Here is an 18,942-nt window from a genome sequence, read left to right as displayed (position 1 = left end):
ATGACATCCGTGCATTAGACGCACATGCGACTGTTATTAAACCTGGCAGAGTAAAGAAAAAAAAATACGTGCAGGAATTAAATTAAACACCCATGTGGAGAAAATATTGCGCCATCAAAGAACTAGGCCGAGATTGCACCGGCATTTTATAACTAGGAGCACAAGTATGCTTGAAATAAACCAGTCCATGTGTTCGGTTACTGCAATTACTGTGTCGTTAAAAAACAGCATCGTGTGAATTTATGGCTAAGAAAATTCAGAGCCGAAGTCTTAGTTCCGGTGCTTTTAAGTCACACCATCCCACTCAGAAAAGTCATTGAAAGTTCAGTCTGAATTGAAAGTTGGAGCTGAATTACACCCGCGTGTGTACAAACCATCTTTTCAGCCTCGAGTGCTGCAGAGCAAATATTTATATATTTTTAATTCGGTAGCTAAGGAAACATCTCGGCGCGACTTTCGAGAGCTGATTAAATTACTCCTCTCTTTTCCAGGCTGGTTAGCTATGTGGAAGTGGGAGAGATTCCTCTCTGTCCGTCTTAAGGCGCTCATGAACTCTTAAAGAAGTAAACCCCACATTTTAAGTAGCCTGACTTTTAATATTTCGTATTTTGTACGAAATCAAATGTTGCACAGGAATAATCTGCAGTCTATATTCAATGCACAGTTTAGCCTATAGATACTTCAAATGCCTGTTTAATCAGGGCACGTCGAATATTTCCTCTCTAGGGATTTATAAAGTGAATGGCTACAATATGACTGGAAACGTTTCAATACTTGTTAGGGCTTTATTTTAAAGTTAAGTGTTTATTGAACAGTGTGAACACAGATGTAAATCGACGGTCACCCCTGCTGCGGCTCCACGTGTATCTGTTCAACTCTGTAATGTGCCATGCGCGGTATATAATGGTAAATGTAACAAGTCGGAATCACACCTCTCATCGAGACATCGTCAGGAGACACTGTCATATCAAATTTAACTATATCGTTATTTGTTGCAGTCCAAAAACGAAGACGATAAGTCACACTAGTTTACTAAGTTATAATATATTCTCACCTAAACAGTGACGTTTCTTGTTTTACTTTTAAAGGGAAAGACCATTTCGAGTTCATAGGGGCACTGTATAAGCTATATGAGTTGTTAAATGCAGTAACGCGATTTTTTTTTATTACATCTCCACAGAAGTGGATTATAGTATGTATGAGTTATTTCTGTAAAACAAAACTGGCAAAGGAAACGTAACTTTCTGGGTAGTTCCTTAAAGATGTGTTCCGGTTTCCCCTTTACCATGCAATGCTCCGGCCGTGCGTGTTACACTGTAAAGTGAAGGAACGGTCTGTTTTCACGGCGAGTCGGGCGGTCGGCTGGTCCAATGTGCTATTCGGTGGTGCTAGATAATTAGAAGTCTCTTATTTTGAGAGGCTGAAGCTGAAGATGACCTGACAGTCGACTTGGAAGGCAGTCACTGAGATACCTGAGCATATTTGCACCCACTGGGAGACGTGACAATGCGCTGCCTGGTTTTTGTGAGTATTTAATGCATGTCAGATAGATAGAGACGCATGGTGGATGAATAGATTAAGCTCCTACCCCCCCCCCCATCCCCATCCCCATCCCCACCCCCACCCCCACCAGCCTGTTTATCAGAAGTTCTGCTTTGCACATTTCTGTCGAAAAAGTTTCTGTGAAGGCTTGTTGAAGTTTAGCTGCTTTTGTATTGATCCCGGTGCGAGCCGATCTACATTTAGAACAGGAAATGTTTTTCATTGATGCGAAGTCACTTGTGAGATATGAATGGCACCCAGCAATCCATGAAATATATTTAATTTGTTCCTAATGTTGTGTTAATGTGAATGTTAATATATTTAATCTGTATAGTTTATTCACTGCTTGGTTCTGTATTCCCCGATTACCAAACATTTGAATTGAGTTCTAGATGAGCTAAGAGATTTTTTTTATTTGTAGTTATGTAGCAAGTATATATCAAGACTCAAGGGGGAAAAAAAACTTTTCAAAGTTTGCCAAAGAGAGCTGTTTTTTTAACCAGCAATGTGTCATTTGGCGTGTTCTCGCCTTGGCTTTCAGCGATCGGCCGCCCTTCTGGCGTTATTTCCACGCGTCCGTTTAATCCCGATCGCAGCTGCCGTGCGGATTCGGCACGCTTCGGGCAGAAGTGCAGGAGAGTTTGTTGACCAATGCTTTGTTGCTGGGGCTGTGCACGCTGCCCGGACAAAAGCTTTCCTGTGTTTGGAGGCTCGGGCTGTAGAAGGCCTGGGCTGGCTTTGCAAATAAGGCAGCTGAAAGTAAAGGGGGGGGTGGTGGGCTTCATTCAGCTGCTTCTGCGACTCCCAGAAGACTTTCCAAGTCTTTGCTCTCTCGTCATGCATTGTACCAGCATGCATGTATGCATTGTTTTTTCTTACCTTTACAACCGTGATTCTCAATGTCAGATATACAGCAGTGACCTAAATAGATGGCGGAGTGCCCTTATATCTGTTTCATGATGTTTTTTAGTTTTAGCTGCACAAACAGCTCCCACTATACACGAGTCCGGCTGACATTTCGGTGTGACTTACAGGTGGCTCAGATGTTATGTAACTGAGACCACATACCAAGGTTTCCCTTTGATTTCTTTCATCGCTTCACAATGCATCGGTGCATTTGGTCCAGTCGGTGATTAAGCGCAAGTGCGTCGGGCGAATCTCCCTGCTGTGGGTTTTTACTGTGCTTTTTTGTGATATACATCTGCGCACTGACTTTGAATATAAGCTTATGTTGAACAGACCAGGAAATCACGTTGGAATAATTTGTAACTGTTTTTTCAGACTGTTGGTAAACATTTCCTTACCAGAAGCTTTTGAGTGAGCTGCCGGTCGTTTTTTTTTTTTTTTTTTTTAAAAAGTGGTATTCTTGAAAGCAGTTTTAACATTTTATGACCCTATCCCGTTTTTATTTTCCCCTTTAAATCTCTGAAGTAGCCTAGATTACAGAAGCAAGTTCTTAACAGATGCCAAAATCATTTCCTTTTTATCTGCGTTTGGGAAGTGCATTGAGGAGAACGTTATGCCCAAGTAACCAGCGCAAAGTGTCTTCAGAAATATCGGGGTGCATGAGGGAACTGAACAACTTATGTGCAACAGAATGAAGCGACTGGAAGTGGGAGAAGGTCCTTCACTTTTAAAGTTACTGAGTAGCTATTGTAAGAAGGGCAACACTCTGCATGTTTTTCGTCTTCCTATGCTCTTCTGTCAGTTTTGTTACCTCACCTTCAGCTTTTCATCTTCATAAGACCTAGTGCCCCATGAGGGGATTTCCCAGGCCCTGCTCGGGCGAAGGAGGTGGGTAGGTGGTTCCCATGACAACCAGGGCTGGCGGGCTGCTCATGTGAGTGCCTGTGGCACTGGGGCACCTTTTCCAGGGGTAGAGGTGGACTGAGTCAGACAGAAATGGCCAGAGAGCCAGTACAGGGGACCTTGTGTAGTGTTCAGGATTTGTGGTTCTGGTTCTGAACAAACACATACGATAATATTTATAAGAATAAAAATTGTCGTTTTTATCGTAGAATATTTATTTCTGTTACCAATATTGAGCTTTTTTTCCAGGATATTTTATTTGTGTACTTTGTACTCTTTCAGTTTGTGTGCACTACATTTACTTGATTGCACTTTTTTCACCATATATGTCTGTCTGCACTGCATTTTTCCTGCTTTATGCACCAAAACCTCCCCCTCGGGTCAATAAAGTGCATCTTACTACTACTACTACTACTACTACTACTACTACTACTACTACTACTACTACTACTAAAATAACAATAATAAATAATAATGTCATTGTTGTTGTTACATTCACAACAACAGTAACAATATTTAATGTTTAAAAACAGCATTATGTTTGGATGCAGTAGGTAAATCAGTGTCGCTCTATAATCTGTCTGCTTCAACTGCTCAGACTGCTCCTAAACGCTATGATGGTTCTGTTTGTTCCACGGTTCCTCCTCTTCCTCTCTGCTTCCTGCGTTTCCCAGACCCCGAGTGCACTATAACCCCCCCCCTCCCCCGAAAGAAAAAAAAAAAGCTTAAATCCTGCCAGTCCTGATCTCAGCTGTCTCTGAGGATTTTGCTGTAGGGGGGTTCCAGGGTCATTCTTCTCTGCTCTCCTTTCCGTCCAAGCCATTGCCTGTACACATGTAACCTTTACTGATTGGTCAGTTAAGGCCTTGTGGTCGTGCTGCTGTGTTAATAGACCAAGTTGATGGAGACCTGTGTGGTTGTGAACCCTCCCCTACCACCCTGATGTGGTCTTTAAGTAATTTGGTTTGGTTTGGCCTGAAGCTGCACTGGGGCCTCCAGCCAGCAGGGGGAAGCATACATTTTAAATTTATTTACTACATTCTCCAGATCATAGCTATCCTTCTTGTTCCAGGTGAGGCCAGAAGCAGGAGACTGGTTGTCGGGTGTGGATTTTTTTTTCTTCCTTATTATTTTGTCCTCCCCCTCCTCTGGGAAGATTTATTACTGCCCAAGAGTGACACCCATCACTTGACCAGAGGGTGTGCAAGCAATTACCAGCAGTCACTTAGATGGAACTGCGCTGTTTGGGTGTGTTTTGTCACACTAAAGTCTATCCATCTAAGCAAAATACAGGTTGGAAGAGGCCCAAAGAAAACGCATTCCAAAAAGGCATGAAATAGCATTTCCTTGTGTAGTATGGAGCCAAAAAAGGCCTATTATATAAAATCTATTTAGGACGCCGCTATTGACAGGACTTGCGAGTGGAAGCCACATTGCGTGGGAATAGTGCAGCAGTCGACCGCAGTTTTGTTTTTTATTTTCAGTAACAACTTGTATGGTGACAACGAGACATGATTGCATTTCTGTATCTACACTGCCCCGCCCCCTCGCCCCAAATGCACATAGCACTTTTCTTTTTCACCTCCCTGTCCTGTGGATTTAGTTCATGTTTGTTGCATTATTAGTCAAACGTTGGTGTTTTGGGGAGGAAACGAAACGCAAAAATGTGCTGACAAAAGCCTGGAGGCTGACTGTTGTTTACTGTTTTCGGAAAAGCACCTATCCCGCCCGTGGCTGCGACGCCCGCCTTTGTCGGAGCGCAGAGACGAACCCGCCCTGGACACTACACCTGGCCCAAGTCCCGACTACCAGGCGACCGGCAGCCTCGGGCAAACTGGCCGGAACGGCATTGCTTACCGTTTACGGTTTACTAATGTTTGTTTGTAGAATAGTATCAAACATTCAGATGCTCCTCGTCTTACGATGGGATTCCGATGAACCGATCGTAAGTGGGAAATATCGTAAGTCAAATATGAATACGGTATGATAAATAAGTATGTACTGTCACTAACTAACTAACTAGCTGCTAACTACCAAATACCGATAACTGAAAAGTAAATGAATGAATATAAGCATATTTGGTTAAACACAGAAAACCACTGTGTTAGATGTTTAGGCTCATAAGCGCTACAGAGACTGGAAGCGCGGCTGCCTGGATACTGCCATCGCCGGCATCAGCAGAAAGTATCGTGCGGCTTATCGCTTATCGCTTAGCCCGGGAACAGATCAAAAATCAGAGCTGACTGCTGAATGAGCATCGCTGTCGCACCATCGTAAAGTCGAAACATCGTAAGTCAAAGCATCGTAAAGCGAGCAGCACCTGTAGCTACTTCCTTTTTTGCCTTTCTCTCACTTGCACCTTTCCAAGTCTGAAACTGCTGTCTGCCCATAAACCCCCCGTCATCTCTCCTTGCCCCCCTTTACCCCCCCCCCCCCGACTTGCGGCTCACAGTCACCGCCCTCTGTCTGCCTGCTGCTTTCACAGCTATCGCTTTTCCAAAATTCGCCCCCTTCCCTTGTCTCCGCTTAGGGTATATCGAGCTTTAAGGCGCTGGATCCTCGTACCTCAGTACTTATGAGCCACCTTATTTTACCCACCTGATCGACGAGCTGGACGAGTAAAATAGACTGATTTACATTTTATTTAGTGGACGCCTTTTCTTTTCGTTATTATGATATTAAATCATTTAGAAGTTGCAGTTTCTTAAGCTCCCCCTTTAAATGCCTGCAGTTCTTACAGATGAAGTTTGTCACTCAGCCCGTGGCGCAGAACATCAGCTGAGTTCAGCACCACGGCGGAGCTGAACTGGGGGCAGAATCACAGGTTTTCTTCTCAGATTAGGCCCTGCCGCGACTGGACTTCATCCGCTCGCAGATAGAGAGGGCGTTGGCACGTGGGAAGGCACTTCTGCAAATAAAAAGCAAACATAGTTAAATTGCGTTCGAAGGAGGGCATCGGCTGGCAAGCGTGCCTCTTTTTGGGGAGTGTTCTGTGGGGCTGAAGAAATCATTTAGTCTGGGCCAGCTTGGTTATTTTGGGATCTCACCTTTCACTCTCATCCTCCTCCTCCCCCCCCCACCCATGCACTCCCCCACCCTCCGGATCGGTCGCACTTTCACGAGCCTTTGCGGACCCTCCAGGCTTGGAGATCAGCGCCCCACCTTCTGACCCTGTCCTGGGATCGGCTCCCAATATCGTGGCATGGGGACTAAAGTGCTTCATTACTTCAGCTTAACAACCTAGTTTTTTTTTGTTTTTATTGCCCTTCTTCATTTCGAAAGTAAGAAGCTATTTTTGCCACGCTGCAGAGGTGTCAGAACCTGTATTGTAACACGGCTACGCAACACGCACCGCCTCGCGCTTTGAAAGTCGGAGGGGTGTGAGTTCTGGCTTTCCGCCGGTCGGGCCTGCGTGCAATGCTCGTGATAAAGCCTCGGGGGCGTCTTCGCTGCTATCGAATTTCCACCAAAAGTGACGCGTCTCGCCGGCTGTTTCTGGCCTGTCACTCCTGCTCAGGTATGCGTTTACGTTAAACCCGGCACAGTTTTACGTTAGTGATTCACAACTGTAAAGCATTTCCAGAGAAAGTGTCCCTGTGCTGTTGTGACGAGCCACTATCTCTGAGTCATCAGTTCTTTTTCTAACAATCCATCCATTACTGAACAAACTGGATGTCGAGTTTGTTGGCCGTAACCAATTACACCACCAGCTAAGGCCTTCTGCTCTGCTTTTGTTTTGTTTTGGTACAAAACGCCCTGCAGAAACACCTAAAAGCAGGACTCACAAGCACCTCTTCTTGCATGGATGCCTCCTATGGGCGTATTCATCGGGGAGTTAATAAGGATTTATGGCTTAATTACCCTTCATGTTAAACATCTGAAACATTCTGCTTGAGTTTTTTTTTTTTAATTTTCTAATAAGTAGGCCTGCCTGGCACGCTCAGTTGTTGGCAGTCATAAAAATGGAACGCGCTCTGCCAGTCTGTGCGTATATATATATATATATATATATATATATATATATATATAGCAGATTTCAAGAAGCTTTGTATTCATTACCTTCACATTTAAATTCTGTGTAGCCCCAGTATATGCTGAGTTAAAGGGGGAGTTGAGAGCAGGGTGGTCTGCTGCTGTAAGACGGGTCCTTATGGCTAACCTGGCTGGCTATCCTGGCTGGCTAACCTGGCTGGCTAACCTGGCTGGCTAACCTGGCTGGCTAACCTGAGTCTTCCCCTACCGGCTGTCTAGTTGCTGATTCTGTGACTCTGATTGGTCACTCCATCAATCCTATTTGTCACCCCCGTTACTGATTTGGTAGCAGACCTGTCCTCTGTCTCCAAACTCAGCCAATCAGTGGGCTCCACTCCGCACACAAATCCCCAGTCTTTTGTGAAGGGCACCCCCCCCCCCCCCCCCGATGTGTTGCCCTGAACCTTGTGATGGTTAACGAGGGGAGTTAAATGCTGTCTGATAATAGCTGGCAGCCTGGTTGACTCCCATTGATGAACTGCTGGTTTTCCTTCCTCAACTCTCGCGATCTTCCTCATGCTATTAGCTCGTCGTTGTTTTTGTGTCCCCCCCCCCCCCCTAAAAATTCACATTGATGATTTTGTTTTTGACCCTTTGCCCAGACCGGGTTGCCTGTCCTGCCTGCTCCAGCCTGGTCTTCACGGCTATGGTCAGATAGGCCCCACCCTTGGGGCAGTTGGGCAGGCTGGCACTATTCCTGGCTCTGCTTGACCGAGGACGGTGATTAAAAGCTGGGAGGTTTGCACCCCCCCTAAGCAGGCCTGGCTTCTCGCTCCCCGCCGACGCAAGGCTTGTGGAGATCTGCTGTTTCGACGGCTGCGAGCTCACAACCCTGGGTGGTTCTGTCACACTTGTGGTACGGCCGTGTCTGAGCAAGAGCAGAGCGAGCTCCTTTGCAGCTGAAGTCTGTGCTAAAAATCTGTGGCTTTTACTTCAGCAAGAAACCCGAAAGTGAAGCCACATCCCCCTGCATTTCTGATACTGTGCACCAGGGGTGCTGTGCAAACCAAATTTGTGGGTAGGCACCATTTCAAAACCACCCACAGAACATAAAAAAAATACACATACTCGGATATTAATGTTCCTGAAACTTCATCTAACTATTATACATTCAGACATGTCCAGCTAACCTTGTTTACAGCAGCTGAGATGTGAGTCATGAATGTTATGATGTGATAACTTGATAATGTGTAGGGTCGATTGGTAGAAGACAGGAATGACGGGGGAGGGGATTGAGAGATGCGATCTGATGGAGGAAGCTCACTCATTGGCCGGATTACACTGACTGCAAGTTCACTGCAAGTTTAATGACATATTTGCAGACAATGTAGGCATGTTTTTGGTTGATTGAAAAATGAATTTTTGCATTGCGTTTTTGCAAAACATTGGGTAGGCACAGGCCTATCTAAATTGACAGACACAATGCCACTGCTGTCCACTCAGCTGCAGCGGAACCGTCATCAGGTCATCGAAACCCAGTGACCCAACCCCGATGAAGGATCACCTGCCTATTGCCCCCTAGTGGCCCGTGAAGTGCGAAGCGGCAGCTTTCGAAATACTGACTGCTGTGCCTCTGTTTGAACAGGGACTGGATTGAGAGGAGGCTCGAGCACCGTTTGGGGGATCTGGGCAGGGAAGCAGGACACCTGCCCTCACTACGCCAGCAGTGAAAATGGCTCCTTACGGCCTCCTCCTGGATCGGAGCGGACACGCCAAGGACACGCGGTGACATGGTGATCATTCACGCAAAGACGCTGGAAAAGAAGAAGGCCGATGATGTAACGACTAGGGGTTCCCGTTTGGAGCTGGTAAGATGTTTACCAAAAAAAAACGGTGTTGCCATCTTCTAAAGCGGGTGTAGTTTGTATTTTTAATACCCGTATATGTTCAGACATGTTTTTAAATCTTCGTCGGGCCGCTTTGAAAGAGTATGACTAACATCTTTTGTTTGATGAATACCTAATTCAGTGTTACAGTGTTACAATTCACCTGAGGAGATGCAGATGAGTCACGTTCACTGATTATGACAATCTCGCCGTTAAATCCACTCGGTACTGTTCCTCGAGCCTCTTTGGCCGGAAGTGTGTGCTGAAATGATAGCTAGACCTGAAGGAGAAAAACGGGGAAAAAGACTTGAGCGTAGCGGATGAGGGTTTGAGGAGACTTGGCGATCGGCCCTAACCCGACCTGCTCGACTTTCCAGTGAACGGCGGCTAAGCAGGAAACCCTGAGCATTGTGGGAAATCAACAATGGGCTGAGACGTCGGTGGACGGCCCCGTGGGGTTATTTATAGCACGGCTGATGAAAGGGATGTTTTTTCTTTCTGCTGTGATTGCGCTGCCGTCCTGGTAATTGTTATCGTAAGGGCCTGCCTTTGTTATATTTTATCCGGCGGCCTGGTTTTCGAACGATCGGTCGGGGGTGTGCGTCTCGCTAACGAGGGAGTCGGTGGCGCGTGGGCGGGAGCCAGAGGTCATGGAAGGTCCCGGGGCGGCCTCATCACCCTTGGTATGACCTGGTCCTGCGGCAGGCTGGGGGAGAGAAGGGCACAGCGACCCTTGGAAAAGGTACAGAGAGCTGGCCCAGCCAGTGCCGCGTGCAAATTTGGGCCTATTGTCTTATGTCACGGTTCTGTGCAGGTTGGTGTGGAGAGAGAAGCCAGCACTTCCTGTTTGCTTGTGAGAAACGCGCAGCCAGGGTTACAGTCAGCCCCGCCCACAGGGGAGGGCTGGAGGGGAGGGGGGTTGGAAATGGGGCTCTTCTCCACCATTCTGAGCGGCTGTGCTTTTTGTCTGCAGTGTGGCCCTCCGACCATGAGCCAAGGGGCGGCGCTGTTCTCCCGTGGAGGCGGGGGTGAGTCCTCCTTCGTCCGCCTGCGCGTCGCACAGGGGGCCCCGCCATAGGGGCCCCGCCAACCCTGTGGGTGAGGAAAGGGCCCCCGCAGGCCAGACCTGTCATCTCAGCGTCTGCGATCTGAGCAGACATGGAGGAACAGGACGGCCATTGTTTAGAGTCTGCCTGCCTCGCTTCGGAAACAGATTGCAGGCTGTGAACTCGGGTCATGAAACGTTCAATGGGGTCAGAGTTCAAATTATGGCATTTAAAAAGTGCTCAAGAATACATGCAATCTTTACTTGCTTACGTTAATTACTTTTTTACCTGGGGGATTAAGGGCTCGTTTTTAATTGCCCATTAGTCTTGGGAGGAGTGCAGACGTGTATTTTTAGGGCTGGGCTTGAATAAACTGCTGGTCGGCGGGAATAATGGTATTATTTAAGATTCCTGGATGGTTACAGTCCTCCATATTTAGATGAAAATCTAAGATGGCACACGGTATTATTTTATTGTTTAGCAGCAGGCTTGAGTGTTTTTTTCAGGATTTTGTCTTGGGCTTTGGGGGGGGTTCGCTTCTGCCCGGGGGTGGGGGGGTGGGCAGCTGGACAGTTAGCTGACCTGCAGCTTGGCAACTGTCCCCAGGCACAGAGTATCTGAACAATACCGATTCCCTGTTTTCCACGGATCCAAGGTCGCGCCCCGACTGAGCCCTGAGAGAAACTCCATCCTCCCCTCCACCGCAGCAGAGAGACGTGGTTCGAATCGGCCGGGGATTGATCACGCGCCAGATCTGTACCCCCGAGCACGGCTGCGCTCGCCTTCCGCGTTTTCTGCCTGCCTGCGCGTACCTTGGCTCGTATACGCGGCATTTGCCGCTGTGTAAAATTAGAAAAGGTGACTGTGACTAAAAAGGGAATCTGTCCCCCAAAGAATCCCATATTGCCCCCTGAAGAAAGGCACTTGAATAGTGCTTAACATTGTGGATCAGTACTATTCAGAGGTTGTAGGTTCTAGTTCTAGAGGTAGTAAAGACACGACCGGTCCCGTGTGCCACGCTGCCACCCTGTGCTGCTGGGGCAGGCAGCAGCCCCCCCCCCCCCGTTGCTCACCAGATGTTGTGGACGACGTCAAGTGCAGCCTTGCAGCCCCCCCCCCCCTGAGGTGGCGGCCTGCCAGCGACCACAGTCTTCTATTTCTGTCTCCTCTTGTTCCTTTCCCCCGCTCTGCCTTGCTAATGCTTGTTTGGGGGGAAGCAGTCTGGCGTACTTAGCTGCCCCCCCCCCCCAGCAGCTGATCAGTTAGGTTTTAGTTGTATATCACAAAATCTCCATGCTAATCATACTTAGTGCTGCGTAAGCATGTGAATCGGCATGTAGGTGAATGAATATTACTGAAGGCCCCTGTTGTGGTGGGGGGCACAGCTGATGTATTAATATGGATTGCTAACTTAGTGCCAGCTGATGTTGATGTTGCTCATGTATCGATTAGTGCCCCCCCCCTCCGTGACGGCGAATACTCTCCATGGTGTCCAAAGGGAAGCAGGCTTGCATGCTCTTCGAACTGGAAATCGATTCTTTATTTCATCACTGGGAGACTTTTGTTTGTTTGTCTTGGACGTCGGCGGGGAGCAGAGCAAATGCCCGTCAATATCTTTATTTTTCCTAGGTATCGCTTTTAAAGCAACATTCCTGTATGGTGATACTGGTATTTAGTAAGGACCCCCCAGGTCCGTCTGGGTACGCTTTCCTTTTCACCGTACCGCCCAAGTGATGAAACCACGTGTGCCGCGCTGGGAAACGAAACCCGAAAATCTTTATTTTTATTACTTTCGAAATCGAAAATGTAATGAGCAGGTTCCTCTTATGATGAAAACATAGGGCTGACACCCTGGTGTGTGTCGGGGTGTGTGCGGCGCTCATCTAGTAACCCTGGTGTGTGTCGGGGCGTCTGCGGTGCTCGTCTAGCTGCCCTGGTGTGTGCCGGGGCGTGTGCGGTGCTCGTCTAGCTGCCCTGGTGTGTCGGGGCGTCTGCGGTGCTCGTCTAGCTGCCCTGGTGTGTGCCGGGGCGTGTGCGGTGCTCGTCTAGCTGCCCTGGTGTGTGCCGGGGCGTGTGCGGTGCTCGTCTAGCTGCCCTGGTGTGTCGGGGCGTGTGCGGTGCTCGTCTAGCTGCCCTGGTGTGTGCCGGGGTGTGTGCGGTGCTCGTCTAGCTGCCCTGGTGTGTGTCGGGGTGTGTGCGGTGCTCGTCTAGCTGCCCTGGTGTGTGTCGGGGTGTGTGCGGCGCTCGTCTAGCTGCCCTGGTGTGTCGGGGCGTGTGCGGCGCTCGTCTAGCTGCCCTGGTGTGTGTCGGGGTGTGTGCGGCGCTCGTCTAGCTGCCCTGGTGTGTCGGGGCGTGTGCGGCGCTCGTCTAGCTGCCCTGGTGTGTCGGGACGTGTGCGGCGCTCGTCTAGCTGCCCTGGTGTGTCGGGATGTGTGCGGCGCTCGTCTAGCTGCCCTGGTGTGTCGGGGTGTGTGCGGTGCTCGTCTAGCTGCCCTGACCTTTCTCTCTGTGCTTTACAGGCACGGGCATGTGGGGAGACATCAGCCGCTGCCTCACCATCCAACAGGGGGCGCCAGGCGCTGGTCTGGAAAGCCTTTGGGATGCGGGCCCTGCCGGCGGCCTCACCAGCCTGATTCATGACTTGAAGCTGAGCGAAGGCAAGGCGTCCCCCTACCCGTCAGCGGCGGTGCCGACGGCGCCCCCTAGCAAGCGTCAGTGCCGTTCTCTGTCCTGCTCAGACGAGCCGCCTAGCAGCCGGAGCGCGTGGAAGCCCCAGGGCTCGCGGGTGTGGACCACGGTGGAGAAGCGCCGTTGCCACAGCGGGGGCAGCGTGCAGCGCGGTCCCTCGCAGCCAGGGGGCGCATTCCCCGCCATGCAACGTAGCTCCAGTTTCAGCCTGCCCACCCGTGCCAACGGCCTCCCCGAACTGCCCTGCTTCAGCTTCACCGGCATGCCCTCACCCTCACTGGCGGAGCCCCCGCACGTCCTCTATCTCTCTCAGGAACGAGTCAGCCCCCCCGGAGGGCAGGAGGCCTCCCCCGCCACCTCCCCGGACTCCACGCCAGAGCTGGGCCGGCGGATGGGCGCGGGCGGGCTGGCGAGGAGCCACTCGCAGCCCTGCGTGCTCAATGAGCGCAAGATCGGCATGAAACGCAGGAGGCCGGAGGAGGTGCAGGAGCAGAGGCCGTCCCTGGACTTGGCCAAGATGACCCAGGTCAGTGGGCCACAAGGGCAGCGGGGGGTAGCACACTCTGCTTGTGATCAGAAGGTTGCTGGTTCAAATCCCAGGCTCGGCAGAGTGGGGCTCTCAACCCACAGTTGTTCCATGGACTGGCTGAACCTGCTTTTTCACAAAGCGTACATCGCGTTGGATAAAAGCATCCGCTAACTAAATGACGTCTATATGTTTAATACGACACAAACTTGAAGCTGTCAGCTTGCATTGTTGCATCTTGTAATCTATAACATGTGGAAGCAGACGGAATGATTGAAATTAGCCTCAAGACCAAAACCCCGTCTCGAAGTTGAAACCCCAGATTACTTGTTGAATCTGAAAGCTTGAAGCACCAAAACGCTGCAGAATTCCCCTGATTATGGCTGATTTGACTCGGAGGGCTGAACAGCCCTTCGCGGTCTGAGCGTCTGCTGAGAGGGAGGAAGAACGTGACCCTCAGAGCTCCATGCGCGTGGTAAACAGGGGCGACCTCATCACAGTGGGGGGGGGGGTGTTATACTCACATCATTTTCATAGAAAAGAGACCCAGAGGCCGTAATCCAGACAGGAAACAGATGGCCATGGGCAGAGCTGGAAAGTTCAGGTACAAAAAGTACAAATCCGAACCTAAATTTTCTTTCAACCAACCAGTTGAGTATAAAGAGTCACAGTCACAGAGTACTCAGCTGGTTGGTTGAAACAAAACCTTGGCCTGGATTTGTACTTTCTGGACCTGAACTCCCTGAACTACGGCGGCGGGGGCCGTCACGGGGCGGGGGCTGATGATTGGGTTGCCTCAGTCGTCTGCGACTAATCCCCCCCCCTACACACACTTCATGTTGCAGCTCAGCAGTCAATAAAGACCCCTTGGCAGAACACCCCCCCCCCCCAGTCTCTGTAGCCACATCTGGACGAGTCACGTGAAGTCTCACGGGGACAGAGTGGACCTCCATGCTGTTACAAGCTGATAAACTGCAGCTTCCAGAACCTTCTGGCCAGGTGTCTCCTGTGTGTGCTCCTGTTTAGGCACTTGGTGACGGGCCGGTTTCTGTGCTCGTCTGCGAGGAGAACTGTAGCTGTTTCCCCGAGAGACGCTGCTGCAGCATTTGCATGCTCCTGAGCGCCAATCATCACCCAGGTCTCTGGGATTATGGGATGTTTCGATAACATCATTCACTTCATCCTTTTATTGTGAGGTGAAGAACCTCAAGAGCTTCTCAGAACACTACAGTGAAAGCTGGATTTTAAATATTAATTATAATATGATGTATTACCGATCATCTATTTATTTTGAAAGGCTATGCGTATTCCCTGAATAATTTTTTTTAGCTAGCTCTCAGATGTCGTAGTTTTGTAAACACGACAGATGTGATTTGGTCCACAGGAAACTACGCGCTAGGAGTTTAGCTCAGGCAGTGCACAGGCCTGACCCAGGGTCCTCACATACTATAAATACTTTACTGGCACAGAGCCTTGCTCATAAAAAAGCCAGGCGAGTTTTCCTGGTCTGTGCTCCGGCGTTCCAGAATGGCGCTCATCCCTCCCGTATCTACCCTGCGTTTCCTGTTGGGGGGTCCTGCCGTTTTGACATATCGGGCCATTCCTTTGTCTATTAGTAAATCGGGTGGAGAGCTCTTGGATCGTTAAGCTGAATGCCTGTTTGGGAGAATTGTAAACTGTCATTTGTGGGGACAGCAGATGGCTCAGGTGTGTGACGCCTAAGTGTGTCACCCTGAACGCAAGTTAGAACTAACTTTCTTATGACAAACGTGTTTCTATATGTGCTTTTCCTGGATCTGTCTGTCTGTCTCTACCACACTGTGCAAAAGTCTTAGACAGTCAAGAAAATGTTTTAATTGATCTTCATGTTAGTGTAAAACTACGATTTTGTCTGTCAAAGTGTCACCTCTCATAAAATCATCCCAGTATTTACAGTAACTATCCAACATGCGCAAGTATTTTTTGACCTACCATCCATCCATCCATCGTCCAACCCGCTTATCCTACTGGGTCGCGTGGGGTCCGGAGCCTATCCTGGAAGCAACGGGCACGAGGCAGGGAACAACCCTGGATGGGGGGCCAGCCCATCTCAGGGCACACTTGACCTACCATCTTTGGGCGATTAATACCTCATTCAGTTATTTAACTAATTAAGTTAATTAATTAATTAATTAATTAATTAATTGGGTTGCTGGGGAAATTTAACAAATATATGGAACGGCTGAGGTGCCCCTGAGGAGAGGTTTGGGAACTGAAGCGGCGTGCGTCTAACCATCCAATGAGATATCAGCAACTGCCTGGTGAACAGAAGAGGTTCATTTTCATCTTTCTTGTTACCCTTAATTTGCATATGTTTTCATGTTACATTTTTTCCTGAGCAAATATAAACTCACTACCTGGGGTAAAAAGCTTCAAACAATTCTTTGACTACCAAAGACTTGTCTCTCTATCTGTCTGTTTATCCCTGGGGGGCGGCGCCGGTTGGCTGGGCGAGGATGTGGGCGGCCATACGGGGCCAGGGACCACACCAGATCAGCGGTTGGCCTGGTCTCTCTCTCTCCCTCCCTCTCTCCTTCCCTGTCTGAGCATCCAGAGAGGGGGGTACGGGGGAGGGGGGGGGGCTCACGCAATGGATGTAGCAAGGAGACACTCTGAATAGCAAATAAGGGGCACTTCGGTGACACCCCCTCCGAAGGATCCAGGATGCCTGGGAAATGGATCTTACTACCTTGACCTTCCCCCCCACCCCCCCCGACAGATTTTTAGGCCATGCGTGGGAGAAAGCGCACCCCCAGAGAGACAGCGCAGTCCTGAGTAGTGTTGCTGTCCCTCCACATCCGCTCCAGATACTCAGACACCCCCGCCCCCCCGCACTTCTCGCTTTCTGAGAGCCGCATGCACTTCTCGTTCCTGGGGTGGCACATGACTGAAACTGTGGTGGCAGTGACCCCCTCCCCAGCCGCTCTGAGTCACTATGCTGCTGGAACTTTTATTTCATTCTTTTCAGCTGGGGGGACTCTGTGCAGTATGGGGGGGGGGGCAGGGCTGTAGGTGGACTATTGGTCCCGTCGCCCAGCTACCTCGGCACGTTAGCCCAGCCGCCGGGCGACCCACCACAAAAAACCTGGAGAAACGCTAAATCCATAAATCTAAACGACTTCCCCCCCCATGCCTGGTTTGCTGAAGCTCTGAGCGAAGCCTGGTGGCCTTTCTGCCTTCGAGATGCAGGGGGGGGGGGGTAATGGACCGTGTGGCTGGAAGAAAGCAGATGATTTACAATGCAAACACCCGGTTACCGTGGCGACGGCAGCGACACGGAGGGAGTGTCGGACACTTGACAGGGCTGACATGTATGACAACATTGGGGATTTTGATAATGAAAATGAGCATTTCTTAGGTGCACAAAATGGATGCTGTGCTGCGTTGCGCAGGCATGTGAAACCGATCGCTTACTTTCTCTTCTCCTTGTTTTCACAGAAACTCTCGACTTTCTGTAGCCTCAGCTGTCCGGGCTTTACGGAGACTTCCTGCTGTAGCCCCGCCCCTTCCTGTAGCAATGGCACCAAGCAGCCAATTGACTGCGACGACCAGGGGGTGGAGCCTCGGCACATGATGACACGTCGCAAAGACCCGTCTGGAAAGGAAGCGGGTGGCTATTCGGCCGGAGGCGACGCGGGTGGGTGCTGGCGGGTCCCGCGCAGCTCCGGGACTGATGCGGACCGGCTGGGGGGCGAGCTGGACATCGAGCAGATCGAGAGGAACTGATGCGGGTGTCTTTGAGATGGGGGGGGGGAACACGGCACAGCCAGGCTCAGGATGGACGTCACTGGCAGAATGTGGACACCACCTGACTCGGAAAGACCACAATATTTTGGCAGCACCTTGGACACGCACAATGGTTTTTTAATATATATATTATTATTATTGTGGTTGTTTTTTGGGACGTATAGAAAGGGACCTACTTCACGTGCACTCATCCGGGGGGGGGGGGGGGGCGCTGTGGACTCTGATGCGACTGGTTCTCCCATCGTGGGGGGCATGGGGGTGAATTTCACGCCATAATTTTATAATGAGATGATTAGCACTTTGTGAAACTTCTTTGTCGCCTGATTTCTCCACCCCCAGCATTCCCTCAGTCGGGGGAAGAAAAATAAAACGAGGACACATGAGGACCTGAAGGAAAGCACCCCAAGGTGGCTCATGGGATACGCCACCTTCCATGAATGGACACCCCCTCACGCACAGCGCTGCTCAGTAAACGGCAGTGATATTTTGTAAAGACGGAGCAAACTGATAACTGATTCCTACATTTGGACATTTGATCAGCATCAGTTTTTTTCTTTTTATGATTGTAGCAAAAAAAAAATGAAATACAAATATTTCTATATCAATAAACACTGAATTGTAAAGCTATGTAAGAGACATATTTTGTAAGGTCACTTGTGAATTAGCCCTGAGTTGTGAAAAGGGTTAGATTCATCAGTCACGCCGAGCCGGAGTCTTAATAAAATGGTTCCTTGTAGTTTTTTTTTTTATAGTTGTCAAATTCCTGCAGCTTTACGGTTTTTGAAATCTGACCAAATGGTTTTTGGCTGCAATTTTTAAGAACTCTCTGGGTGAAATTCAAATGGGGTTTCTTCCTAAGTGGCTTTGACTTTCAGCACTGGCTATTTCACGTTCATTTGTTTAAATTTTTTTTAGCCCTGAGTTTTGGCTATCCATTATATGCGTCTAGCAGCACATGTAAAACGTAATTGATCCCATGAGGACGTTGTATGCCAAAGGACGCTATAACGTGGATGATTGTAAATCCAGGTGATGCTCCTGACTTATCTGCCAAGATGTTTCTCAAACTCCTTATAACAACTAGTCAAGCTCGCGATCTGTTTCCCCATGAGCTGCCATTTTCAGATCCTCTAAAGCTGTAATACTGGAAAAATAAAGATTAATTTGGGGCTAACTGGCAAAATGTTGCTAATTGCTAATGTTTTTCTTAGCGACACGGTACCTGAACCCGAAAGCATGTTGCGCAGTGCGACTGGGCCTTTCCCTCATCGGGCCTTAGGTGCCTCTAGGCCAAGGCAGAGTTTGAGCTTGGATAGACCCGCACCAAACACCCCCTAACGTAGCACTCACAGCCGCCGCCTTATAGGCCCGTTCCTATGGCAACGGTGCATTTTCAGGGGTTGAAGTTCCGCTGTTAGCAAAGTTGAAATATCCAGATCCAGTCCACAGTCCTACAAGAACCTTCTGCATGGACCTCTCCTGATTCAGCAGGTTGTATGGCTTGGAAATGTAATAATAATAATGACACCTTATTGACCATGTTGGGAAATTCCCTTTTTGCCTACCCCATCTTGCTCTCCATGACACACAGATAAGTGCTCCAAGCCTGGCAGCGAAGGGCAGCCACCTGTAGCGGCACCCATGGAGCTGGGGGTTGAGGGCCTCGCTCAAGGGCCCCCACAGACCT

At 49.4% G+C, this 18,942-nt stretch overlaps 1 protein-coding gene across 2 annotated transcripts; it reads left to right on the top strand.

Moving 5' to 3' along the window:
• The first annotated feature begins 1,279 nt into the window (after positions 1 to 1,279).
• On the top strand, positions 1,280 to 17,991 carry fam53b (family with sequence similarity 53 member B). Of its 2 annotated transcripts, XM_023831009.2 has the most exons (5): positions 1,288 to 1,524; positions 8,969 to 9,191; positions 10,183 to 10,237; positions 12,775 to 13,469; positions 16,947 to 17,991. In XM_023831009.2, the coding sequence occupies exons 2-5, from the start codon at positions 9,114 to 9,116 to the stop codon at positions 17,232 to 17,234; spliced, it is 1,116 nt and encodes a 371-aa protein (XP_023686777.1). In that variant the 5' UTR covers positions 1,288 to 1,524; positions 8,969 to 9,113; the 3' UTR covers positions 17,235 to 17,991. The 2 variants fall into 2 exon arrangements, with proteins under 2 accessions (XP_023686778.1, XP_023686777.1); XM_023831010.2 differs by lacking the exon at positions 10,183 to 10,237 and having other exon boundaries at positions 1,280 to 1,524.
• The last annotated feature ends 951 nt before the right edge of the window (positions 17,992 to 18,942 follow it).

Source organism: Paramormyrops kingsleyae, chromosome 20 (genome assembly GCF_048594095.1).
Source record: "Paramormyrops kingsleyae isolate MSU_618 chromosome 20, PKINGS_0.4, whole genome shotgun sequence".
NCBI lineage: Eukaryota > Metazoa > Chordata > Actinopteri > Osteoglossiformes > Mormyridae > Paramormyrops > Paramormyrops kingsleyae.
The sequence above is the reverse complement of the archived record's forward strand: the minus strand, read 5'-3'. Positions and strand labels throughout refer to the sequence as shown.

Bases quoted from the DNA above. Each gene is read 5' to 3' on its own strand.
- fam53b (XM_023831009.2), top strand. From the start codon at position 9,114: ATGGTGATCATTCACGCAAAGACGCTGGAAAAGAAGAAGGCCGATGAT. The intron at 9,192-10,182 runs GTAAGATGTTTA...TTTTGTCTGCAG, and splicing joins GGGGTTCCCGTTTGGAGCTG to TGTGGCCCTCCGACCATGAG. The intron at 13,470-16,946 runs GTCAGTGGGCCA...TTGTTTTCACAG, and splicing joins ACTTGGCCAAGATGACCCAG to AAACTCTCGACTTTCTGTAG.